Below are 27,470 nucleotides of genomic sequence, written 5' to 3'. Positions count from 1 at the left end.
CAACCAGCCTAATGCAGTTCCTTTCATCCCAATAACATGTTCAAGTCTGTGTAATAAGATACTGTGATCGACCGTATCAAATGCAGCACTGAGATCCAACAGGACAAGCACAGACACAAGTCCGCTATCAGAGGCTAAGAGGAGATCATTGGTAAACAATTTTATTAATAAAGAAGCTCATGAAATCATCACTGCTGAGAGTTAAAGGAATAACTGGCTCAGCAGAGCTCGGACTCTTAGTCAGACTGGCTACAGTGCTGAAAAGAAACCTGGGATTATTCTTATTCTCTTCTATCAATGATGAATAATAAGCAGTTCTAGCTTTACGAAGGGCTTTCTTATACATTGTTAAACTATCTTTCCAGACTAACTGAGACTCTTCTAAATTAGAGGAACGCCACTGTCTCTCCAGCTTTCTTGCAGTCTGCTTTAAAGCACGCAGCTGTGAATTATACCAAGGAGCCAGCCTCTTTTGGCTGATTACCTTCCTTTTCAGAGGGGCAACATTGTCCAGTGCTGTACGCATTGAAACTATAGTGCTGTCAACAAGAGAGTCAAGTGCTGCTGGAGTAAAGTTTAGGTAGTCGTCCTCTGTCATATCTGCACATGGCAGTGAAGAAAAGGATGATGGAATTAATTCTTTAAATCTGGTTACAGCATCCTCTGATAGACACCTTCTATACGTAAATCAATCAATCAAGTTTGCTTGACTAATGGATTGTACATTTAATTACTTTGAAGCAAACATAAATAAATATATACATTATACCCCATAATGATGCTGACATTATTCTGTTTGACTTAAATTATGCACTAATTGAAGGTTAATTTGACTCTGGATATAACAAGGTCAATGGGAAGCGTAACCAGCGGCTGACTTGCTACTTTTGGATGCCTTAGTGCGTCAGGCTCTTTGAAGAGAGCGTGTGTTCTGAGACCGTGTAGATGTCCTGCGGAGACAGACGAATGGCTGACATGGCGATTAAGACTGCCAAGGACTATGCTGCTGCAAATATGCAGCTTGCTAGAGCCACAACTCCAGAGAGAAACATGCCGAACAAACCCAATTCCACCACACGTCCAGGTCCTCACCACCCTTGGATTTTTGGCCACTGGAACCTTTCAGAGGGAGATTGGAGACAGATCGGGGGTGTCCCAGTCCTCTGTGAGTCGTGCGCTCCCCTTGGTCATCAAAGCTCTCATCAGTTTATCACCCATGCTACATCAAATTCCCATACACCGCTGTCCAGCAAGTACAAATTAAGAGGGACTTCATGCTGTGGCTGGACTGCCAAACATAATCGGAGCAATAGACTGCACACATATACGCATCAAAGCACCCGTGCTGTTGTGGAGCGCACTGAGCTGAAGGCCAGGTGGGGGTGTCTCCATGCAGCGGGGGGCAAACTGCTCTATAGCCCAGAGAAGGCATGCCAGATTTGCACAATATTGCCATGAACGAGGGTCTCCTACTACCTGAACCAGCCCAGGCAGACCAGAAGGTGTGGTGCCAGAAGACCCCCCTCATGGACCGCCCCATCAAAGAGCCATCATGATGAGGCAACAACTGATTGCACGGCTTTAGTTGCAGTCATCGAGCGCCTGCCCATGGCGAGACGTTTTTTTTAAGCCATTTTCATATCAAACCATTTATTTTTTTATTTCGGTGACATTAAGAACTACAGGTGACACGGAATTAACAGCACTTTAATAACTTCCCATTTCTTGGCTTTAGTAGGTCCCGTAATTCCACTGCTGACACTGCTAAAAATGACAGATTTTCCTTTTTGGATCTCTGAAAGCAGAACTTCAGTCTCAGAGCCCCTAAAGTTGTTCTTTTTGCACCTTGATGCCATTCTCATGACTCAACACTCAACACTTCCTGGCACAGGAGAGAGGAAGCACAGCCTTATATGGTATCATTTTGGGTGTGGATTATGCAAATATTTTTTTGGGCTTTTTTATGCCTTTAATGGATAGACATTTGGAGAGAGAGACAGGAAGCAGGGGGCAGAGAGATGGGGAAGACATGCAGCAAAGGGCCGTCCGGTGTGGGACTCGAACCGGGGCCCGCTGCAGCGAGGACTGTAGCCTCTGTACATGGGGCAGCTGGTTAACCCACTACGCCACCGACCGCCCCAAGATTATGCAAATCTACTATCCTCGTGCACGTGCAATTCAAGCAATACTATGTAACATTTCTATCTTAAAATAACAGCTTGAAAAAAATTGTGCGGCTAGAATGAGTTTTAATATTACGATTGGCCTGTTTCCTATTCCCTTCGGGGGTCTGAGTTGGAATAACTGCGCTATGTAACTTTGCTGGAGCGGCCCGGGAGCTGAGCGGAAGTACTTCGACTTGCTTTCTGGCACACCTACCGCAAAAACAAATAGACCCCTCTCACGCTCCCAGGTACATTTGATTACTCTTACCTTCTCGGTCGACATAGCTTGCACCTTCTGACTCCTCGCCGGTTCGTCAACAAACGTGAAAGCGAAAGGGTGTTGTATTTACGACAGTGTAACCATACATTACCTCCAAGCCTGTAGGGGGAGCTCCATAGTGGGCTTTTTGAGAAGTTACATTGTATTGCTTTAAATACGCACGGGTGGCATTCATCATTTACGCAAGTCGTTTATACATTTTTTACAAAGTTAAGAGCGTTTGTTGAATCTGACGTGGCGTGTTCGTACGAGACCTTCGTTCGAAAAAAGTGAGAGAAATTTAGAATAAAAATACGAAAATGTTCTTCCATGAGGCTCATTGTTCTTACAAATGCAGAGCTGAACTGAGAACTTAACCCATCCTTTAAATTGCACCAGAGCTTTGGAAGTTCTAAACCATGTAGCCCATAGGAGTTTTTTTCCTCTTTTTTTTGTGAAATTCTTATTAGAAAATTATAAATGTAATTATAAAAAAGTTAATTGTTCTGTTTGCAAGTATATCAATGGTAATGGAACCATTAATACCACTTGATAATGGATTTAAAAAAAATAACTGATACTATGAAAAAGAAATTCTAAAGGTACCTATATACAATAGATGTGTGGCTAAAAGAAATATCACAGTATGAAAGACTTTACCCAACGGATATAAACAATGCAACAGTACAGTTGTGTTTGATTCCATCCAATACACCCCATGTCAGCTGGTGCTGAAGCACTGGACTCAGCTGTGTCTGTTTCTTCATCAGTCTTTGATCGGATCTTGAGATCAGTGAATGTTTTATGTGTCAGCATTAATGTCAACGAACACAGAGTAAATGATAATGTGAGGACTGAGGATGATGACCTGTGTTCTTCCTCCTGAGCTGATCCACAGTGCTCTCACTGGCCCTGAGTCTTGTCTGCAGGAACGGCAGCTCTGCGGCCAAAGCTGCAGACACACCAGCAGATAAAGATCTGCATCACTGTGGGGTTTTTCAACACGAAAATCTATTTGACCTCTGAATGAAAAAGCAATTCTAATGCTTCCACGTTTAGATTCTTTGGAAAACTCGGAGCCGATACTGTATCTGGGGATGTTTTTAATCACTGGGATATGACACTCACCTGAATTCTTCTTCGTCAGTTCATCAAGTGAGCTCTCACTGCTGTTCACTCTGGACTGAAGTTGTGCCATTTCAGCTGCACGGGCTGAGAAACCAAACAAAAAGCCAGATATCAGACTGCTACATTAGACAGGATGTCCATGTGCCAGAGTCAGTCTTATAAAGCAGGTCAAAACTCTCTGCAGCTGGGCTGGATTGTATTTGATTACTGTGTAGCAGTCACAGTGCCGTGCGGATTAAGAGTTTTTCAAACTTTGACAAAACCAACATTCCTGTGGGGGATGTTTACATATGTGGATAAAAAACAGGTCTTCATTTTCTTTCCACAAAGGAAAGAGAGACAGAAACTGCCTAATTTACAACAACCTCCTGCCCTTTTGAAAGTTTTTCAACAGACGCTTGCAATAAAAATTGGGATAAACTCGAATGAACAAAGAATCTTTATGTTGGAGAGGTGGGAGACTTACTATCTTATCTTCACCACAAATCGAAGTTGACACTTTAACACCCTTTCCCACAAGAGAACCGACCAGATGGCTACACACGAACTGAGAAGACTTCATAAGACTCACTTTTAGTCGAACCTTAAAACTATATTAAATGTGTTTGATAACCGTGTACAATTTCTTTCAGGTTTCCAGCTTGATCACAACACGCATATAGAGACAATTTGTACGATTCTGGCTTAAATATTGACAAAGAACTGATCTTGGTGGAAAATGCCCAACCTGCCTGATGGAACCACATTGCCCCCTAGTGGTCTGCAGTGTTGATTAGTTGAACATTTAAATCCCCGAGGACTCAGTAAAATGGACAAGATATATGCAACTATTAACTTTTAACGATGTCCCTTCGGTATCTATTTGGTATTTGTTTGCTATCCCCATTGTTAACACAGAAAATTAACATTGTGTGGTTCACTATTCATATGTCACGATTTCATAGATATCCATCTGAATTTTGAAAGTCATAATTGTCTTTATCATGTGTGTTATTTTGATGTCTTTATATTGCAAGTCTATGTTATCTCTTTAACCTGCATATCTTAACAAGATGTAGTGTTTTCAGAATCACCGAGACAAATGTTCTATGAGACGGAGTAACGGAGAAATAAGAGTTTCTTTGTTCTATCCAGAAATCCCCACGCAAAACAGATCATCTTACACAGACACCCAGGCAGACATGCACACAGTTCAAGCATATCATTGGCTGAAAGAGTAGTGTAAGCTTACGTCATGCCCCGCCTCCGAGAATCAAAACCCGGAGCCCGCGAAAAACACACGCTCTTGTTCCAGAAGAGTTCCAACCCAGAGTTTCAGAACAGAACAGAGAACAGTTGCTCAGAGAGATTTGGAGATGGTTTGAGCAGAAGAGAAGAGCTCACCAGAGTTTGGGAGTTTTCCCATAATCTCAGGAGAGAGTGGAAGGACGTGAGGATGAGCGATGCAGAGGACGACCGGAAGGAAGCCCTCCAGAACCCAGTGAGACCCCGGAGACGAGAAAGAAAGACCCGAACAAAGATAAGAACAGAATGAAGTTTTCCTACCCAGAAAGCCAACTCAAGCAACCTTTTATTAATCTTCTGTGAACTTAAGTTCACTTCATCAGAGAAAGCAGCAACGGACCCACTGACACTCAGAAGATTCGATCATCTAACCACAGCCCTCGGCACCATCGTTCCCGTTTCCCGGTGAAAAGAAGCAACTGAGAAGTCCGCTAAAGTCAGCCACCACAACCAGGAAGGCCCAGAGAGCGGAAGAGAAATCCCCTCGGACCCCGCGTGGCCGCTGCCGTGTTCCGAGCTGACTAAGCAGAACTTCAGCACAGTAAGACCGACCCGTTTTCACCTTAAAGTGGGTTTGATGGATGTCTCGAGGCTTTCACAGAATGATAAATTAATCCAAAATGTCAGTGTTTAGCGTCAAATAGTCAGCCAACCTAAACTATTTGAATACATCCAGTATCTCTCCATTCCCCATATTTTATTTTCCATTCACTAAGTGTTTTATATAATCACCCATATTCAATGCATCTCCTGTTTGTTTTAAAGGTTCATGTTTTGGTCATATCATTTTAATAAATAGTTCATATATCTATATATATATATGTTATAATCACAGATTGTGTCGTATGCTTTCTTTACGTAATGTCTGTCCAACCAAACGAGAACTTTCACGAAAGTAGCGAGATATGAGACTGATTATTAATTGATTATTAATTGATTATTAATTTAACATACCAGGATCGTAAGATTTTAACAGTTTTTCTCTCTGACTGTAACTTAAAGCAAGTAAAATATAGGAAGGTGGTGCCCTTAATTCGAGGTTTAAGGTTTATTTGAGACAGTGAGAACGTCTTATAAATCCTTATATTTGATGCATATATAAATGCCCAATAACGTTACAACTGTGTCACCATTTTACTACAGGAATGCTCAGTGTGAATTTTTGGATATTCACAAAATGATTTTCTGGCTTTTTAAAACAAAAAACACATAAAGGGATGGTAGTCTGTTGGTTTTATCTGGTTTGTTGTGCTCTCTTACTTAAACTATTTACCACTTCATCCGGTTCTTTTTTCATTTATTTGATCAAATTAAAGGGCAGATTTGACATTATTTTATTTTCTCATATGTATACAATTAATAAACATTTTACTATAACTTTGAAAAACATCTTTTGAATTCAATTTGAACATTTGATTTCAGAACACTGCTGTTGGTTTTGATGATTTTATGAGACAACACTATTTTTGCAAACCCTGGTGAGTTCAAAGAATATCTTCATTAAAATGTCATAATGGTGTCATGACAGTCAGGTTATACTTCATGATATGTCATGACAAATCAAAATCTGACCACTTTACTTGAAATCAAAGAATATCTTCAATACGCTGTCATAATTCAAATTCAATTCAAATACAAAAATACTTTATTTATCCCAGAGGGAAATTAAATGTTGATGTAACTCAATAAATCAAGGAGTTATTATAGATGCTGATGGCTGTGGGCAGGAAAGATTTCCTGTAGCGGTCCGTTTTGCATCCAAACTGAAGAAGCCTTTGACTGAAGAGACTGTTTTCCGATAACAGTCTCATGGAGAGGATGTTTAGGGTTGTCCATAATTCTCTTGATTTTATGCAAAATCCTTCTTTGCATTATTGTCTCCAGAGGTTCCACAGTCGTCCCCAGAACAGAACCAGCCTTCTTTATCAGGTTGTTGAGTCTTTTTAGGTCCCTGGTTCTGATGCTGCTGCCCCAACAAATGACGCCAGAGGAAATGACGCTCTCAACAACAGACTTGTAGAAGATCTGCAACATCTTGCTGCAAACCTTGAAGGACCTTAGCTTCCTCAAGAAGTACAGTCTGCTCTGTCCTTTCTTGTAGATGGCTTCACTGTTGTGTCTCCAGTCCAGTCTGTTGTCCAGATGAACACCAAGGTATTTATATTCCTCAACAACCTCCACTTCTTCTCCCATGATGGAAACAGGGTTTGATCTGACCCTGTTTCTCCTGAAATCTACAATCATCTCCTTTGTTTTGTTAACATTCAAGATGAGATGATTGTTCCCACACCATGCCACAAAGCGGTCCACCAGCTCTCTGTACTCAGCTTCTTGTCCATCTCTGATACATCCGACAACTGCAGAGTCATCTAAATATTTCTGTAGATGACAGGAGTCTGACTTGTACTGGAAGTCTGAAGTGTACAGAGTGAAAAGGAATGAGATGATGTCCCTTGCAGATCTGACGCTGTGACGCTTTGCGGTAAGACTTGTTGCATCACTTCCTGTTACCTTGGTTGTGCACTGTGGAATTTCATGCTCCGCTTGGAGTACTGTTAATCACTTTATTTCGATCTATAACTTACACAATTTTGCATAGTTAACTCTATAGCTTACCGTTCTGTTCTAACACACTCCTACAGATCTTTATTCTCACTTTTTAACGGTGTGTCTGGTTCTCTAGCGTAGCATGGCTACCGGTTCTCTTCCTCCTTCTCCTGCTTTCACCTGCTCCGTGTGTCAGATGTTTAGTTACTCCTCTGCCTCCTTTAGCGATAATGGTACTTGTAACAAATGTAGTCTTTTTGTAGTTTTGGAGGCGAGGTTATCTGAATTGGAAGCTCGGCTCTGCACTGTTGAAAATCAACCGATAGCGAGCCAGGTCCCTTTTGCCAGTGTGGAGCCACCTAGCGTAGCTAGCTCAATTAGCCTCCCCCTAGCAGAACCTGAGCAGCCAGGATTACAACGTGGCTGGGTGACTGTCAGGAAGAGGCATAGCTCTAAAGTCAAGCCCGTTGTTCACCATCGACCTGTCCACGCTTCAAACAGATTTTCCCCACTCAGCGACACACCCGCTGAGGACAAAACCCTGGTAATTGGCAGCTCTATAGTCAGAAACGTGGCATTAGAGACACCAGCGGCCATAGTCAAATGCATTCCAGGGGCCAGAGCGGGCGACATAGAATCCTATTTAAAACTGCTGGCTAAGGATAAACGTAAATATGGTAAAATAGTTATTCACGTCGGCGTTAATGACACCCGGTTACGCCAATCGGAGGTCACTAAAATTAATGTTGCATCGGTGTGTAATTTTGCCAAAACAATGTGGGACTCCGTAGTTTTCTCTGGACCCCTGCCAAATCTGACCAGTGATGACATGTTTCGCCGCATGTCGTCCTACAATCGCTGGCTGTCTAGATGGTGTCCAGCAAACAACGTGGGCTACAGAGATAATTGGCAATCTTTCTGGAGAAAACCTGGTCTGATGAGGAGAGACGGCATCCATCCCACTTTGGAAGGAGCAGCTCTCATTTCTAGAAATATGGATGAATTTATTTGCCACCCTAAAACATGACAACCCAGGGCTCAGACCAGGATGCAGAGTTGTAGTCTTACACACTTCTCTGCAGCTTCCCACCTGCTGCTACCCCCCCAATCAATTAACACAAAAGGAGCAAATCCTCTTGTGCAAAAAAAAAATTAAAACAAAAACTTTAACTGAACAAAAACATCATACTATTAAATGTGGTTTGCTGAATATCAGATCTCTCCTTTCGAAGTCTCTGTTAGTGAATGAGTTGATTTGTGATCATCATATTGATATATTTTGTCTTACAGAAACCTGGCTGCAGCAGGAGGATCATGTTAGCATTAATGAAGCAACTCCCTCTGACTGTTTAAATGATCACGTTCCTGGAACCACAGGCAGAGGAGGAGTGGCAGCTATTTTCAGATCAGGGTTACTCATCAGTCCCAGACCCAAGATTAGTTTGAGCTCTTTTGAATCTCTGATTCTCAGTTTTTCCCACGCAAAGTGGAAATCACAGAAACCTCTTGTGTTTGTTGTTGTGTATCGTCCACCTGGCCCTTATTCTGAGTTTCTGTCTGAATTCTCAGAGTTTTTATCCCAGTTAGTGCTGAGTACAGATAAAGTCATTGTAGTGGGTGACTTTAATATTCATGTAGATGTTGAAAATGACAGCCTGAATATGAACTTTAATTCTATATTGGACTCTATTGGATTTTCTCAGAGTGTTCACAGACCGACTCACTGCCTTAATCACACCCTTGATCTTGTGCTGACTTATGGCATTGAGAGTGAACAGTTAACAGTGTTCCCTCATAACCCTGTCTTATCTGACCATTTTCTGATAACCTTTGAGTTTACATTGCTTTACTATACAGTTTCTGAGAAGAAATTTACGTATAGAAGGTGTCTATCAGAGGATGCTGTAACCAGATTTAAAGAATTAATTCCATCATCCTTTTCTTCACTGCCATGTGCAGATATGACAGAGGACGACTACCTAAACTTTACTCCAGCAGCACTTGACTCTCTTGTTGACAGCACTATAGTTTCAATGCGTACAGCACTGGACAATGTTGCCCCTCTGAAAAGGAAGGTGATCAGTCAGAAGAGGTTGGCTCCTTGGTATAATTCACAGCTGCGTGCTTTAAAGCAGACTGCAAGAAAGCTGGAGAGACAGTGGCGTTCCTCTAATTTAGAAGAGTCTCAGTTAGTCTGGAAAGATAGTTTAACAATGTATAAGAAAGCCCTTCGTAAAGCTAGAACTGCTTATTATTCATCATTGATAGAAGAGAATAAGAATAATCCCAGGTTTCTTTTCAGCACTGTAGCCAGTCTGACTAAGAGTCCGAGCTCTGCTGAGCCAGTTATTCCTTTAACTCTCAGCAGTGATGATTTCATGAGCTTCTTTATTAATAAAATTGTTTCTATCAGAGAGAAGATTGATGGAGTCCTTCCCACTATTATCAGTGATGTATCATCAAGTACAGCAGCTTTAGAAGTATCTTTAGAACCTGATTTGTATTTAGACGGCTTCTGCCCAGTTGATCTCTCTGAGCTAACAACAGCAATAGTCTTTTCTAAACCATCAACTTGTGTTTTAGACCCAATCCCAACCAGACTGTTCAAGGAGGTTTTCCCATTAATTGACACTTCCATATTGGATTTGATCAATCTGTCTTTGTTGACAAGATATGTACCTCAGACTTTTAAGGTTGCTGTAATTAAACCTTTACTTAAAAAACCTACTCTTGATTCAGAAGTGTTGGCTCATTATAGACCTATATCCAATCTCCCTTTTATGTCTAAAGTTCTTGAAAAAATAGTTGCAGCTCAGCTTTGTGATCACTTACACAGAAATAATCTGTTTGAAGAGTTTCAGTCAGGATTCAGAGTGCATCATAGCACAGAAACTGCACTGCTGAAAGTTACCAATGATCTCCTCTTAGCCTCTGATAGCGGACTTGTGTCTGTGCTTGTCCTGTTGGATCTCAGTGCTGCATTTGATACGGTCGATCACAGTATCTTATTACACAGACTTGAACATGTTATTGGGATTAAAGGAACTGCATCAGGCTGGTTTAAGTCATATTTATCTGATAGATTTCAGTTTGTTCTTGTAAATGAAGAATCTTCCTCACACACCAGAGTAAGTCATGGAGTTCCCCAGGGTTCTGTGCTTGGACCGATTCTTTTCACTTTATACATGCTTCCATTAGGTAACATTATTAGACAGCATGGCATAAATTCCATTGCTATGCTGATGATACTCAGCTGTACTTATCTATAAAACCAGATGAACCCAATAGGTTGGTCAGACTACAAGCATGTCTTAAAGACATAAAGACCTGGATGACTCAGAACTGTCTGCTTCTAAATTCAGACAAAACTGAAGTCGTTATCTTTGGACCTGAGCGTTTCAGGGAGAAATTGTCTAGCTATATAGTTACTCTAGATGGTATTTCCTTGGCTTCTAGTTCTACAGTGAGGAACCTTGGAGTTATTTTTGACCAGAACTTATCATTTGACTCGCATATAAAACAGGTTTCTACGACTGCCTTCTTTCACCTTCGTAATATTGTTAAAATCAGGAACATCTTGTCTCAGAGTGATGCAGAAAAACTAATTCATGCATTTGTTACTTCAAGATTGGACTACTGTAATTCTTTATTATTGGGCTGTCCCACATATTCTCTGAAAAGCCTTCAGTTGATCCAAAATGCTGCAGCCAGAGTTTTGATGAGAACTAACAGGAGAGATCATATTTCTCCAGTTTTAGCTTCTCTTCATTGGCTCCCTGTTAAATTCAGAACAGAATTTAAGATTCTTCTCCTTACATATAAAGCTCTTAATGACCGAGCTCCATCATATCTTAAAGATCTCATTGTAAGATATTTTCCTAACAGAGCACTTCGTTCCCAAACTGCAGGTTTACTTGAGGTTCCCAGAGTTTCTAAAAGTACAATGGGAGGCAGAGCCTTCAGTTATCAGGCCCCTCTATTGTGGAATAAGCTGCCAGTAAATGTCCGAGAAGCAGACACCCTTTCCACTTTTAAGACCAGGCTTAAAACTTTCCTTTTTTATAAAGCTTATAGTTAGGTCTGTTGAATCTGATAGTGTATCTGCTAGTGTGTCTTGTTCTGCCTCCACCTCTGGCACCCTCTATACTTTCATTACCCCCTACCCGAACCAGGGTTTGAATCCCATTCCCGCTTATCTTACCTCTTTTATTTCTCCCCCTACCCGAACCAGGGTTTGCATCCCCACCCCGCTGTGACTGGTGTGCAGTTGGTGAGAGGCTGAGGTAGCTTGTGGCTGTAAAAAGATGGTTGTTGTGGTGTGAGGAGCAGATCTATATAGGGAGTATAGGGAATTACTCACTGAGTCTGGTCCTTTATTTTATTATTTTTTTTTTCGTTAGCACAAGTTTCTTGTGTTTACCTTGAATAGGGATGGCTCAGGTGATCCTGAAACATCCCATAGTTAAGCTGCTATAGGCCCAGACTGCTGGGGGGCCTCATCTGTCACACCTTTCCTCACTTTACTCTCTTTATGTATATGTGATATTATTGTGGTCATTAACTCGTGTTTCCCTGTTCCAACAGATATCCTTTGAATGGTGTTACAGTGCCACCGCCGCTGCGGCCCTCCCCCCCCCCCCTCCCCCCTCCCCCCTCCCCCCCTTTCTGTCTTCTCAAACCCCAGCTGGTCGAGGCGGATGGCCACCCTTCCTGAGTCTGGTTTCTTCCTGTTAAAAGGGAGTCGTTTCTCTCCACAGTCGCCTCAGGCACGCTCAGGCCGGGAGATTGGACCAAAAAACAAAAAGTTTTCAGTGCAATCTGTTGGTTTTCTTAGCTAGGAAATTGTTTTTGAATTGGCTCTATATGAACGAATTGGATTATTTTATGAATTATGATTATTATTAATTAATTGAATTCCAATTGTCTTGAATTGGACTTACTATCTAAGTGCCTTGAGATGACATTTGTTGTATTTGGCGCTATACAAATAAAAATGAATTGAATTGAAAAAAAAATTAATTGAATGGTGAGAGTACAGTCCCCTGTGGTGCTACTGTGCTGCTTATCACCTGGTTAGACACACAATTCTTCAGTCTGACAAACTGTGGTCTGTTTGTCAGGTAGTCATTAATCCAGGTGATTGTTGAGGCCTCCACCTGAGTCTTCTGGAGTTTCAGACGAAGCAGATCAGGCTGTATTGTGTTAAATGCACTGGAGAAATCAAAGAACATGATCCTCACAGTGCTGCCTGCTTTGTCCAGATGACAGTGGGTTTGTTGAAGCAGGTGTATGATAGCGTCTTCAACTCCAACTCCATGGCGATAAGCAAACTGCAGGGGGTCCTGATATGTGCTGGTTTGCTTACACAGGTGGTTCAACAGGAGTCTCTCCAGGACCTTCATGATGTGGGATGTCAGGGCAACAGGTCTATAGTCATTGATGTCTGAAGGGTGAGTTTTCTTTGGTACCGGATCCAGACAGGATGTCTTCCACAACAGTGGTACCTTCTCTTGGGTCAAGCTAAGGTTGAAAAGGTGTTGCAGAATCCCACAGAGCTGCTCTGCACAGGCCTTCAGGACTCGGGGGCTGACACCATCTGGACCTGCAGCCTTGTTCCGGTTCAGTCTCTCCAACTGCCTCTTCACCTGACTTCTAGAAACAGAAAAGTGGGAGAGGGAGGCAAAGGGGACAGCAGCATCTCCTGATTGGGTTGAAGACAAACTAGTGGAAGCAGAAGAATCCATGACTGAGGTGGAGGTGGAGATGTTACAGGAAAGCTGTGAGTCAGAGGAGCGTGGGATGTCTCTTTGGCTGGGAACAGGATGGGAGGATGGTGAGCTTGTTCCTGAACTGAACCTGTTGAAGAATGTGTTCAGCTCATTTGCTCTGTCCAGACTTCCATCCATCCGATCCTCCCTCTGCTTCCTGCTTCTGAAGAGTGCAGACGTGTCTCTGCTTCCTCCTGCTGCTTATCGCTTTATTTGCTTTTAAATCATTTTACTTCTTTCCACAAGTCTTGGATATAATTTTATTATTTTTCTTTTAAGTGAACCAAGACTTTTTAAAATCATTTTTATTCTTTTTACATCTTATCTGACGAGCCAGCGACTACAATCCTTTCAACATGCCCTGTGAAAGCTGTCGGATATATCAACAAGAAATTTGGGCGCTACAAGTAAGGATTTTTGCCTTAGAAACTGAAATGGGACTTCATGAAACGCTCCCAATGGAATCCAGTGGTAAGAAGTCCACATTTACTTCCAAAGGAAAGGGTGAAAAAACTGCTACCTCCAACTTAAAGCTAAATGATACTGTGTCTTTTCCAAGACTCTGTAAAGGCACGTATGATGGACTTGGTGCAAAGCCGAAGAATCGTCAAACTGTTGGTATCAACAGAGAATATGTAACATCACCCGGAATAAAGTTAACAAACAGATTTTTACCACTGTCAGAGCCAAATGTGACTGAGTGTAACAGACAGAGAGACGGTACAAAGAAGCAGATGGACAGAGAAACTGTGCCGAGTGTCAAGGTCAAAGATACTCTTGTGCTTGGAGACGGAGCCATATCTAATATAAACATAAACAGAATGGTTACATGCAGCTATCCAAGTGCCACTGTCTCTGACATCACAAGATTACTACCAGAGGTACTGGCAAAACACCAAGGGGTGAAACAGCTGATTGTGCACGTGGGTGCGGTGGACATCAGAGAGAATCAGTCTGAAATCTTAAAAAAAGACTTTGAGAAACTGTTTGAGAGTCTTGATAAAGTGACAATACCAACATTCATAAGTGGACCTCTCCCAAACATCGACAGGAGGACCAACAAATTCAGCCGGCTGCTTCAGTTGAACACATGGCTGTCCAAAGTCTGTGAGTCCAGAGGACCTCATTTCATCGAGAACTTTAATCTTTTCTGGCAAAGAGATGATCTCTTTCAAAGAAAAGGCCCACACCTGAACAGAGGTGGAGTGAGACGACTGACGGATAATCTTCTCCACGCTCTGAGGCATCAGAAGGGGCCAGGGCCAGGGCCAGGACCAGGACCAGGACCAGGACCAGGACCAGGACCGGGTCCTGTGCTGCCGCAGAGAGAGAAGACGAGCCAGAGAAGAGCTCCTGCCTCGCCACCCAAGGACCCAGCAAAGGATTCAGCCACAGCAGCCACAGCAGCCACAGCAGCACCTCCAGCATCCCGAACACAGGATTCAGCAGCTCCACCATCGCCTTCACCACGGGCCTCACCACAAGCCTGGGACCCACCTGCTGCATCTACACCCTCCAGAGATGTTTCACCATCGTTCTCTTCTCCACCGTCACCCAGGAGACTTCCTGATCACCTTGAAAGCTTGGTGAAATCGGGGATTAAAATGGTTCCTCTCACGCCAAACATGGCAAGATCAAGAATTCTATCCTCAAAGAAGCATCGAGCCCCTCTCCCTCCCCAGCTTACTCCATCGACCAAAGCCCCCCCAGCTCGGCCCCCACCACCGGTGCCCACAGCTGTCATTTCCAACAGCGTCAATGCTGTTGTCTAGGACACTAAGGGCCTCTGTGTTGGTAAACACCATCTCAACCAGAGGTCCAAGGATGGAGTGAAGAGAGGGACAATCAGACTGTCCAATCAGAGAAATCTTATCCATATCCCTTGCAAGAACACAGCATCCAGTTCAACTATAACTAATCTCAAACACGCAGTACTCAATGTCAGATCTTTAAGTAACAAATCATTCTTAATTAATAGTTTTATTTCCTCTCACAATCTTGATTTTATGTTTTTAACTGAGACGTGGCTCGACAAAAACACAGCAAATGCAGTCCTGATTGAGTCTAGTCCACTTCACTTCAATTTTGTGTCTGAAACACGAGAAAACCAGAGGGGTGGGGGTGTTTGTGCCATGTTCAGGGACAATCTACCCACCCACAAGTTGTCATTTGGGTTTTTTTCATCATTTGAGTATGTGTCATTCAAAATGGAGATAAAACAATCTTCCATACTTTATATCACCATTTATAAACCACCACAGAATTGTTTTATTGATGATTTTACTGAACTACTTTCAATTGTGTGCACTGCTTTTGACTGTTTAGTCATAACAGGGGACTTGAATGTGCATGTGGACGTAGCACATAACAAGGAAGCTAAAGAGCTCACTGCTGTCCTTGAAATGTTTGGTCTAACTCAGCATGTGACTGAGCCCACCCACAACAGAGGGCACACTCTAGATGTGCTCATTTCAAGGGGTGTTGTTATTTCAAACGTGAATGTCGTTGATGTTGCTTTATCTGATCATTTCTGTGTTTTCTTCGACCTATCTACTTTACCCAAAACACCAGCTGGGTCTGCAGTTGTTTGGGGAAGACTCATAAATGACAGAACAGGGACACAGTTTATGGAAATGATTAGGTTTGAGAACACCCTGTGTTCTGATGTTGATGATCTGTTGAACTCTTACACATCAAGTCTCTTAAATGTTTTGGATACCATTGCTCCTGTCAAGGTTAGAATGGTTAAAAGTAGGCAAAGGGCGCCATGGAGGAAAGAAGAGTCGGTCAGGGCACAGAAAAGGGAGTGCCGGAGAGCCGAACGGAAATGGCGCAAGTCAAAGCTCCAGGTTCATTATGAGACTTACAAAGAAAAGCTATGTGTGTTCAACCAGACTTTGCGTAGAACAAGGGAGAGTTATTTTTCTGAAATCATCAAAAACTGCAGTAACAACTCTCATGTCCTGTTTGCTACAGTAAACAGATTAACAAACCCTCCAGTTTCACAGCCTTTAGAACTCATTTCTACATCCAAGTGTAATGAGTTTGCAACATTCTTTAATGACAAAGTTCAAGGCATTAAGAATGCAATAATTTCCACAACACAAATAACTACTCTGCAGCCAGCTAGACACCTAGAGCTGACACATTTCACACCTGTTACTGACAAAACAGTCGAAGAGACCATCTGCAGTCTGAGTTCATCAACGTGCTGCCTTGATGAGTTGCCCACTAGATTCCTAAAGTCTGTGCTGAGCAGTTTGTTACCACAACTCGCTCATCTAGTCAACATCTCACTCCAGACTGGAACATTTCCAAAGCCCTTAAAAACCGCTGTCATTAAGCCCCTTCTAAAGAAGAGCAATCTTGATGCCACAGTACTGAACAACTACCGGCCCATATCAAACCTGCCATTCTTAGGCAAAGTCCTTGAAAAAGTTGTATACCAACAGCTTAGTGACTTTCTCCTGTCTAACAATGCTTTTGATACTTTCCAATCAGGCTTTAGGCCCCACCACAGCACTGAGACAGCTCTGATCAAGGTGACAAATGACATCCGCCTGAACACAGATGCAAGTAGAGTCACAGTCTTAGTTCTGCTGGACCTGAGTGCTGCCTTTGACACAGTTGACCATGCGATCTTATTACAGAGGTTAGAAGACTGGGTGGGAATCTCTGGTCGTGCTTTAAACTGGTTCAAGTCCTATCTGGAGGACAGGAAATATCTTGTTGAAATTGGTAACTGTGTCTCAGACCAAATGGCTATGACCTGTGGGGTTCCCCAGGGGTCAATCCTGGGACCCGTATTGTTCAATCTGTACATGCTTCCACTAGGCCAGCTAATACGCAGCTATAATGTGTCCTACCACAATTATGCAGATGACACTCAGATCTACGTGTCACTGACGGCAGGAGAACACGGGCCTGTAGATACACTGTGTCGCTGCATGGAACAGATCAGTGTGTGGATGCAAAACAATTTCCTCCAGCTAAACTCAGACAAAACTGAAATCATTGTCTGTGGCCCACAGAAACAAAGAGAAAGTGTTATCAGTCACCTTGAGACTCTCTCTCTAAAACCTAACTATCAAGTTAGAAATCTCGGGGTAATATTGGACTCAGACCTGAACTTTAACAGCCACATTAAATCAGTAACATCAGCAGCTTTTTACCATCTAAAAAACATTGCCAGAATCAAAGGAATAGCATCTAAACCAGACTTAGAGAGACTGATCCATGCGTCTGTCTCCAGCAGGTTAGACTGCTGTAACGGCCTGCTCACTGGGCTCTCTAAACGGGCTATAAGACAGCTGCAGTACATCCAGAACGCTGCTGCTCGAGTCCTGACTAGAACCAGGAAATACGACCATATTAGTCCAGTGCTCAGGTCTCTGCACTGGCTTCCTGTCGCTCAGAGAATAGACTTTAAAACAGCTCTGTTTGTGTACAAGTCTCTTCACGGTCAAGCGCCAAAGTACATCTCTAACATGTTAGAGCCATATGAACCAACTCGGGCTCTGAGAACCTCAGGGAGGGGTCTCCTGCTGGTAACCAGAGTCAGGACTAAACAAGGTGAGGCTGCGTTTCAGTTTTATGCTCCTAAAATCTGGAACAGTCTTCCAGAAGATGTGAGACAGGCCTCAACTCTGACAATGTTTAAATCCAGGCTGAAAACAGTTCTGTTTAGCAGTGCATATGACACCTGAAAGTATTTTATCTGCACTCTTCACTTTTTAATTACTTAATGATTATTTTAATGGGTTTTAAATTTCTTTCTTTTTTAATTTCTTTCTTTTATTTTTTTTATTCCTGTTCAATGGTTTTATTGCCTTCTTGTGATTTTATGTAGCTGTAAAGCACTTTGAATTGCCCTGTGTATGAATTGTGCTCTATAAATAAAATTGCCTTGCCTTGCCTTGCTTGAGGCCTGTGATCTTCTTCATTCCTGACCACACATCTCTGATATTGTTCCTCTGCAGTTTACTCTCAAGCTTCTTTCTATACACATCCTTGCTCTCTCTGATCTTGACTTTGAGCTGCTTCTGTATACTCCTCAGTAACTCCCTGTCTCGCTCCCTAAAGGCTCTTTTTTTCTTGTTCAATAGTTCCTTTAGCTCACTGGTGATCCAGGGTTTGTTATTAGGGAAGCATCTCACTGTTCTGGTGGGGATGGTGTTGTCCACACAGAAGTTTATATAGTCAGTCACACACTCAGTCATGGCATTAATGTCCTCTCCATGTGGCTTACAAAGAGAAATCCAATCGGTTGCATCAAAACAACCCTGTAAGGCTTCTTCAGCTTCATGTGACCACTTTCTAACAGTCCTTTTTGTGACAGGTAGTCTCTGGACAAGGGGTTTATATGCTGAACAGAGAAAAACAAGGTTGTGATCTGATTTACCCAGGGGAGGTCTTGATTTCGAAATGTATGAATCCTTGACATTTGTGTAAAACAAATCCAATGTCTTGTTTTCTCTGGTAGAGCAGCTGACAAACTGTTGAAAAGTTGACAGTGTAGCAGAGAGTGAGGCATGATTAAAATCACCAGATATTGCCACAAACGAATTGGGGTGTTGTGTCTGTATCTTAGCAACAACGGAACTGATGACATCACATGCAGTGTCGGCAACAGCTGAGGGTGGAATGTAAACAGCCACCAAAACAACACTGGTGAACTCTCTTGGCAAATAATATGGACGAAAACTTACTGCCAATAGTTCAATGTCAGGACTGCAGAGACGACTCTTCACAGTAACATGTCCTGGGTGACACCATCTGTTGTTGACAAGCACTGCCAATCCACCCCCTTTCCTTTTCCTGCTACTCTTTAAATCTCGATCTGCTCATACAGTCAGGAAGCCCGGCAGAGAGACGCTGGAGTCGGGGATATGATCCTGTAGCCATGTCTCAGTAAAACACATAATGCTACATTCCCGATATTCTTGCTGAATCCTTGTCAAGGCTAGAAGTTCATCCAACTTGTTAGCTAATGATCTTACATTGCCCATGATGACGGATGGCAGAGATGGTTTGAACTTCTTCTTTCTTTCTCTCCTCTTTGCTCCTGCTCTGCATCCACGACGCCTCCTTTTCAATTCCAGTGGGATTTCTGGCTTCAGTTGTCGAATTATTTCTGCTTATCCAATGTTAATCAGCTGCTCCCTGTTGTAAACCACCCTGTTGCTATGGTTATGCATCATAACAAAAGAGTAAAATATACAAAAGTATTGGGAAAAATTAATCCAGTTGCACAGCATCCAAGGCAGGAAGGAACAGTTGTCCAAAAAATGCAATTTCTTCCAAGAAATAACAGGAATGAAATTTAGAGAAAAGAAAAATCTCAATGTGAGGTACAGAGCTACTCCAACGTGCAGCCACCCTCAGCAGCGCATTCTAGAAAAAAGTCATGTCATGTCACGTCATGTCACCAACATGTCGTCCTACAATCGCTGGCTGTCTAGATGGTGTCCAGAAAACAACGTGGGCTACATAGATAATTGGCAATCTTTCTGGAGAAAACCTGGTCTGATGAGGAGAGACGGCATCCATCCCACTTTGGAAGGAGCAGCTCTCATTTCTAGAAATATGGATGAATTTATTTGCCACCCTAAAACATGACAACCCAGGGCTCAGACCAGGATGCAGAGTTGTAGTCTTACACACTTCTCTGCAGCTTCCCACCTGCTGCTACCCACCCAATCGATTAACACAAAAGGAGCAAATCCTCTTGTGCAAAAAGAAATTATTAAAACAAAAACTTTAACTGAACAAAAACATCAAACTATTAAATGTGGTTTGCTGAATATCAGATCTCTCCTTTCGAAGTCTCTGTTAGTGAATGAGTTGATTTGTGATCATCATATTGATATATTTTGTCTTACAGAAACCTGGCTGCAGCAGGAGGATCATGTTAGCATTAATGAAGCAACTCCCTCTGACTGTTTAAATGTTCACGTTCCTGGAACCACAGGCAGAGGAGGAGGAGTGGCAGCTATTTTCAGATCAGGGTTACTCATCAGTCCCAGACCCAAGATTAGTTTGAGCTCTTTTGAATCTCTGATTCTCAGTTTTTCCCACGCAAAGTGGAAATCACAGAAACCTCTTGTGTTTGTTGTTGTGTATCGTCCACCTGGCCCTTATTCTGAGTTTCTGTCTGAATTCTCAGAGTTTTTATCCCAGTTAGTGCTGAGTACAGATAAAGTCATTGTAGTGGGTGACTTTAATATTCATGTAGATGTTGAAAATGACAGCCTGAATATGAACTTTAATTCTATATTGGACTCTATTGGATTTTCTCAGAGTGTACACAGACCGACTCACTGCCTTAATCACACCCTTGATCTTGTGCTGACTTATGGCATTGAGAGTGAACATTTAACAGTGTTCCCTCATAACTCTGTCTTATCTGACCATTTTCTGATAACCTTTGAGTTTACATTACTTGACTATACAGTTTCTGAGAAGAAATTTACATATAGAAGGTGTCTATCAGAGGATGCTGTAACCAGATTTAAAGAATTAATTCCATCATCCTTTTCTTCACTGCCATGTGCAGATATGACAGAGGACGACTACCTAAACTTTACTCCAGCAGCACTTGACTCTCTTGTTGACAGCACTATAGTTTCAATGCGTACAGCACTGGACAATGTTGCCCCTCTGAAAAGGAAGGTAATCAGTCAGAAGAGGTTGGCTCCTTGGTATAATTCACAGCTGCGTGCTTTAAAGCAGACTGCAAGAAAGCTGGAGAGACAGTGGCGTTCCTCTAATTTAGAAGAGTCTCAGTTAGTCTGGAATGATAGTTTAACAATGTATAAGAAAGCCCTTCGTAAAGCTAGAACTGCTTATTATTCATCATTGATAGAAGAGAATAAGAATAATCCCAGGTTTCTTTTCAGCACTGTAGCCAGTCTGACTAAGAGTCCGAGCTCTGCTGAGCCAGTTATTCCTTTAACTCTCAGCAGTGATGATTTCATGAGCTTCTTTATTAATAAAATTGTTTCTATCAGAGAGAAGATTGATGGAGTCCTTCCCACTATTATCAGTGATGTATCATCAAGTACAGCAGCTTTAGAAGTATCTTTAGAACCTGATTTGTATTTAGACGGCTTCTGCCCAGTTGATCTCTCTGATCTGACAATAGCAATAGTCTCTTATAAACCATCAACTTGTGTTTTAGACCCAATCCCAACCAGACTGTTCAAGGAGGTTTTCCCATTAATTGACACTTCCATATTGGATTTGATCAATCTGTCTTTGTTGACAAGATATGTACCTCAGACTTTTAAGGTTGCTGTAATTAAACCTTTACTTAAAAAAACTACTCTTGATTCAGAAGTGTTGGCTCATTATAGACCTATATCCAATCTCCCTTTTATGTCTAAAGTTCTTGAAAAAATAGTTGCAGCTCAGCTTTGTGATCACTTACACAGAAATAATCTGTTTGAAGAGTTTCAGTCAGGATTCAGAGTGCATCATAGCACAGAAACTACACTGCTGAAAGTTACCAATGATCTCCTCTTAGCCTCTGATAGCGGACTTGTGTCTGTGCTTGTCCTGTTGGATTTCAGTGCTGCATTTGATACGGTCGACCATAGTATCTTATTACACAGACTTGAACATGTTATTGGGATTAAAGGAACTGCATTAGGCTGGTTTAAGTCATATTTATCTGATAGATTTCAGTTTGTTCTTGTAAATGAAGAATCTTCCTCACACACCAGAGTAAGTCATGGAGTTCCCCAGGGTTCTGTGCTTGGACCGATTCTTTTCACTTTATACATGCTTCCATTAAGTAACATTATTAGACAGCATGGCATAAATTTCCATTGCTATGCTGATGATACTCAGCTGTACTTATCTATAAAACCAGATGAACCCAATAGGTTGGTCAGACTACAAGCATGTCTTAAAGACATAAAGACCTGGATGACTCAGAACTGTCTGCTTCTAAATTCAGACAAAACTGAAGTCGTTATCTTTGGACCTGAGCGTTTCAGGGAGAAATTGTCTAGCCATATAGTTACTCTAGATGGTATTTCCCTGGCTTCTAGTTCTACAGTGAGGAACCTTGGAGTTATTTTTGACCAGAACTTATCATTTGACTCGCATATAAAACAGGTTTCTAGGACTGCCTTCTTTCACCTTCGTAATATTGTTAAAATCAGGAACATCTTGTCTCAGAGTGATGCAGAAAAACTAATTCATGCATTTGTTACTTCAAGATTGGACTACTGTAATTCTTTATTATTGGGCTGTCCCACATATTCTCTGAAAAGCCTTCAGTTGATCCAAAATGCTGCAGCCAGAGTTTTGACGAGAACTAACAGGAGAGATCATATTTCTCCAGTTTTAGCTTCTCTTCATTGGCTCCCTGTTAAATTCAGAATAGAATTTAAGATTCTTCTCCTTACATATAAAGCTCTTAATGACCGAGCTCCATCATATCTTAAAGATCTCATTGTAAGATATTTTCCTAACAGAGCACTTCGTTCCTAAACTGCAGGTTTACTTGAGGTTCCCAGAGTTTCTAAAAGTAGAATGGGAGGCAGAGCCTTCAGTTATCAGGCCCCTCTCTTGTGGAATAAGCTGCCAGTAAATGTCCGGGAAGCAGACACCCTTTCCACTTTTATGACCAGGCTTAAAACTTTCCTTTTTGATAAAGCTTATAGTTAGGGATGGCTCAGGTGATCCTGAAACATACCACAGTTAAGCTGCTATAGGCCTAGATTGCTGGGGGGCCTCATCTGTCACACCTTTCCTCACTTTACTCTCTTTGTGTATATGTGATATTATTGTGGTCATTAACTCGTGTTTCCCTGTTCCAACAGATATCCTTTGAATGGTGTTATAGTGCCGCCGCCGCCGCCGCCGCCGCCGCAGCCGCCGCAGCCGCCGCAGCCGCCGCAGCCGCCGCAGCCCCCTCCCCCCCCCTTCTGTCTTCTCAAACCCCAGCTGGTCGAGGCGGATGGCCACCCTTCCTGAGTCTGGTTCTGCCAGAGGTTTCTTCCCGTTAAAAGGGAGTCGTTTCTCTCCACAGTCGCCTCAGGCACGCTCAGGCCGGGAGATTGGACCGAAAAACAAAAGTTTTCAGTGCAATCTGTTGGTTTTCTTAGCTAGGAAATTGTTTTTGAATTGGCTCTATATGAACGAATTGGATTATTTTATGAATTATGATTATTATTAATTAATTGAATTCCAATTGGCTTGAATTGGACTTACTATCTAAGTGCCTTGAGATGACATTTGTTGTATTTGGCGCTATATAAATAAAAATGAATTGAATTGTATTAATGGTGTCATGACAGGTTATACTTCATGATATGTTCATGACAAATCAAAATGCGACCACTTTACTTGAGATCAAAGAATATCTTCAATACGCTGTCATAATGGTGTCATGACAGGTTATACTTCATGATATGTTCATGACAAATCAAAATGCGACCACTTTACTTGAGATCAAAGAATATCTTCAATACGCTGTCATAATGGTGTCATGACAGTCAGGTTATACTTCATGATATGTTCATGAGAAATCAAAATGCGACAATTTTACTTGAGATCAAAGAATATTTTCAATACGCTGTCATAATGGTGTCATGACAGTCAGGTTATACTTCATGATATGTTCATGAGAAATCAAAATGCGACAATTTTACTTGAGATCAAAGAATATTTTCAATACGCTGTCATAATGGTGTCATGACAGTCAGGTTATACTTCATGATATGTTCATGACAAATCAAAATGCGACAATTTTACTTGAGATCAAAGAATATCTTCAATACACTGTCATAATTGTGTCATGACAGTCAGGTCATACTTCATGATATGTCATGACAAATCAAAATCTGACCACTTTACTTGAGATCAAAGAATATCTTCAATACGCTGTCATAATTCAAATTCAATTCAAATACAAAAATACTTTATTTATCCCAGAGGGAAATTAAATGTTGATGTAGCTCAATTAAATCAAGGAGTTATTATAGATGCTGATGGCTGTGGGCAGGAAAGATTTCCTGTAGCGGTCCGTTTTGCATCCAAACTGAAGAAGCCTTTGACTGAAGAGACTGTTTTCCGATAACAGTCTCATGGAGAGGATGTTTAGGGTTGTCCATAATTCTCTTGATTTTATGCAAAATCCTTCTTTGCATTATTGTCTCCAGAGGTTCCACAGTCGTCCCCAGAACAGAACCAGCCTTCTTTATCAGGTTGTTGAGTCTTTTTAGGTCCCTGGTTCTGATGCTGCTGCCCCAACAGATGACGCCAGAGGAAATGACGCTCTCAACAACAGATTTGTAGAAGATCTGCAACATCTTGTTGCAAACCTTGAAGGACCTTAGCTTCCTCAAGAAGTACAGTCTGCTCTGTCCTTTCTTGTAGATGGCTTCACTGTTGTGTCTCCAGTCCAGTCTGTTGTCCACATGAACACCAAGGTATTTATATTCCTCAACCACCTCCACTTCTTCTCCCATGATGGAAACAGGGTTTGATCTGACCCTGTTTCTCCTGAAATCTACAATCATCTCCTTTGTTTTGTTAACATTCAAGATGAGATGATTGTTCCCACACCATGCCACAAAGCGGTCCACCAGCTCTCTGTACTCAGCTTCTTGTCCATCTCTGATACACCCGACAACTGCAGAGTCATCTGAATATTTCTGTAGATGACAGGAGTCTGACTTGTACTGGAAGTCTGAAGTGTACAGAGTGAAAAGGAATGGTGAGAGTACAGTCCCCTGTGGTGCTCCTGTGCTGCTGATCACCTGGTTAGACGCACAATTCTTCAGTCTGACAAACTGTGGTCTGTTTGTCAGGTAGTCATTAATCCAGGTGATTGTTGAGGCCTCCACCTGAGTCTTCTGGAGTTTCAGACGAAGCAGATCAGGCTGGATTGTGTTAAATGCACTGGAGAAATCAAAGAACATGATCCTCACAGTGCTGCCTGCTTTGTCCAGATGACAGTGGGTTTGTTGAAGCAGGTGTATGATAGCGTCTTCAACTCCAACTCCATGGCGATAAGCAAACTGCAGGGGGTCCTGATATGTGCTGGTTTGCTTACACAGGTGGGTCAACAGGAGTCTCTCCATGACCTTTATGATGTGGGATGTCAGGGCAACAGGTCTGTAGTCATTGATGTCTGAAGGGTGAGTTTTCTTTGGTACCGGATCCAGACAGGATGTCTTCCACAACAGTGGTACCTTCTCTTGGGTCAAGCTAAGGTTGAAAAGGTGTTGCAGAATCCCACAGAGCTGCTCTGCACAGGCCTTCAGGACTCGGGGGCTGACACCATCTGGACCTGCAGCCTTGTTCCGGTTCAGTCTCTCCAACTGCCTCTTCACCTGACTTCTAGAAACAGAAAAGTGGGAGAGGGAGGCAAAGGGGACAGCAGCATCTCCTGATTGGGTTGAAGACAAACTAGTGGAAGCAGAAGAATCCATGACTGAGGTGGAGGTGGAGATGTTACAGGAAAGCTGTGAGTCAGAGGAGCGTGGGATGTCTCTTTGGCTGGGAACAGGAGGGGAGGATGGTGAGCTTGTTCCTGAACTGAACCTGTTGAAGAATGTGTTCAGCTCATTTGCTCTGTCCAGACTTCCATCCATCCGATCCTCCCTCTGCTTGAGGCCTGTGATCTTCTTCATTCCTGACCACACATCTCTGATATTGTTCCTCTGCAGTTTACTCTCAAGCTTCTTTCTATACACCTCCTTGCTCTCTCTGATCTTGACTTTGAGCTGCTTCTGTATACTCCTCAGTAACTCCCTGTCTCGCTCCCTAAAGGCTCTTTTTTTCTTGTTCAATAGTTCCTTTAGCTCACTGGTGATCCAGGGTTTGTTATTAGGGAAGCATCTCACTGTTCTGTTGGGGATGGTGTTGTCCACACAGAAGTTTATATAGTCAGTCACACACTCAGTCATGGCATTAATGTCCTCTCCATGTGGCTTACAAAGAGAAATCCAATCGGTTGCATCAAAACAACCCTGTAAGGCTTCTTCAGCTTCATGTGACCACTTTCTAACAGTCCTTTTTGTGACAGGTAGTCTCTGGACAAGGGGTTTATATGCTGAACAGAGAAAAACAAGGTTGTGATCTGATTTACCCAGGGGAGGTCTTGATTTCGAAATGTATGAATCCTTGACATTTGTGTAAAACAAATCCAATGTCTTGTTTTCTCTGGTAGAGCAGCTGACAAACTGTTGAAAAGTTGACAGTGTAGCAGAGAGTGAGGCATGATTAAAATCACCAGATATTGCCACAAACGAATTGGGGTGTTGTGTCTGTATCTTAGCAACAACGGAACTGATGACATCACATGCAGTGTCGGCAACAGCTGAGGGTGGAATGTAAACAGCCACCAAAACAACACTGGTGAACTCTCTTGGCAAATAATATGGACGAAAACTTACTGCCAATAGTTCAATGTCAGGACTGCAGAGACGACTCTTCACAGTAACATGTCCTGGGTGACACCATCTGTTGTTGACAAGCACTGCCAATCCACCCCCTTTCCTTTTCCTGCTACTCTTTAAATCTCGATCTGCTCATACAGTCAGGAAGCCCGGCAGAGAGACGCTGGAGTCGGGTATATGATCCTGTAGCCATGTCTCAGTAAAACACATAATGCTACATTCCTGATATTCTTGCTGAGTCCTTGTCAAGGCTAGAAGTTCATCCAACTTGTCAGCTAACGATCTTACGTTGCCCATGATGACGGATGGCAGAGATGGTTTGAACTTCTTCTTTCTTTCTCTCCTCTTTGCTCCTGCTCTGCATCCACGACGCCTCCTTTTCAATTCCAGTGGGATTTCTGGCTTCAGTTGTCGAATTATTTCTGCTTTTCCAATGTTAATCAGCTGCTCCCTGTTGTAAACCACCTTGTTGCTATGGTTATGCATAATAACAAAAGAGCAAAATATACAAAAGTATTGGGAAAAATCAATCCAGCTGCACAGCATCCAAGGCATGAAGGAACAGTTGTCCAAAAAATGCAATTTCTTCCAAGAAATAACAGGAATGAAATTTAGAAAAATCTCAATGTGAGGTACAGAGCTACTCCAACGTGCTGCCACCCTCAGTGGCGCATTCTAGAACAATGTATAAGTGTATCTTCAATACACTGTCATAATGGTTCATGACAGAGGTTATACTTCATGATATGTTCATGACAAATCAAAATGCGACCACTTTACTTGAGATCAAAGAATATCTTCTATAATGCTACCATGGAGACGGCGCCGCGGATGGCTGCCTCGGTACTTCGCTCTCTCGTGTTTTTTACGTTTTTGTGCATTTGTCGTGTTTTCTGTGCTCCTT

At 42.3% G+C, this 27,470-nt stretch overlaps 1 protein-coding gene across 2 annotated transcripts in view; it reads right to left on the bottom strand.

The window, feature by feature from the left end:
• Window positions 1–27,470, bottom strand: part of LOC142366533 (uncharacterized) — a 97,733-nt gene that overhangs the window by 61,317 nt on the left and 8,946 nt on the right. For both annotated transcript variants that reach the window (XM_075448440.1, XM_075448439.1), the window contains exons 2-3: window positions 3,553–3,636; window positions 3,293–3,376 (exon numbers count right to left, since the gene is read on the bottom strand). In XM_075448440.1, coding sequence (XP_075304555.1) covers window positions 3,293–3,376; window positions 3,553–3,636 — 168 coding nt within the window. The remainder of the gene's footprint in view (window positions 1–3,292; window positions 3,377–3,552; window positions 3,637–27,470) is intronic.

The sequence above is a fragment of the Odontesthes bonariensis genome, chromosome 17, assembly GCF_027942865.1.
Source record: "Odontesthes bonariensis isolate fOdoBon6 chromosome 17, fOdoBon6.hap1, whole genome shotgun sequence".
In the NCBI taxonomy this organism is placed as follows: Eukaryota; Metazoa; Chordata; class Actinopteri; order Atheriniformes; family Atherinopsidae; genus Odontesthes; species Odontesthes bonariensis.
This window is presented reverse-complemented; position numbering and strand designations above follow the sequence as displayed.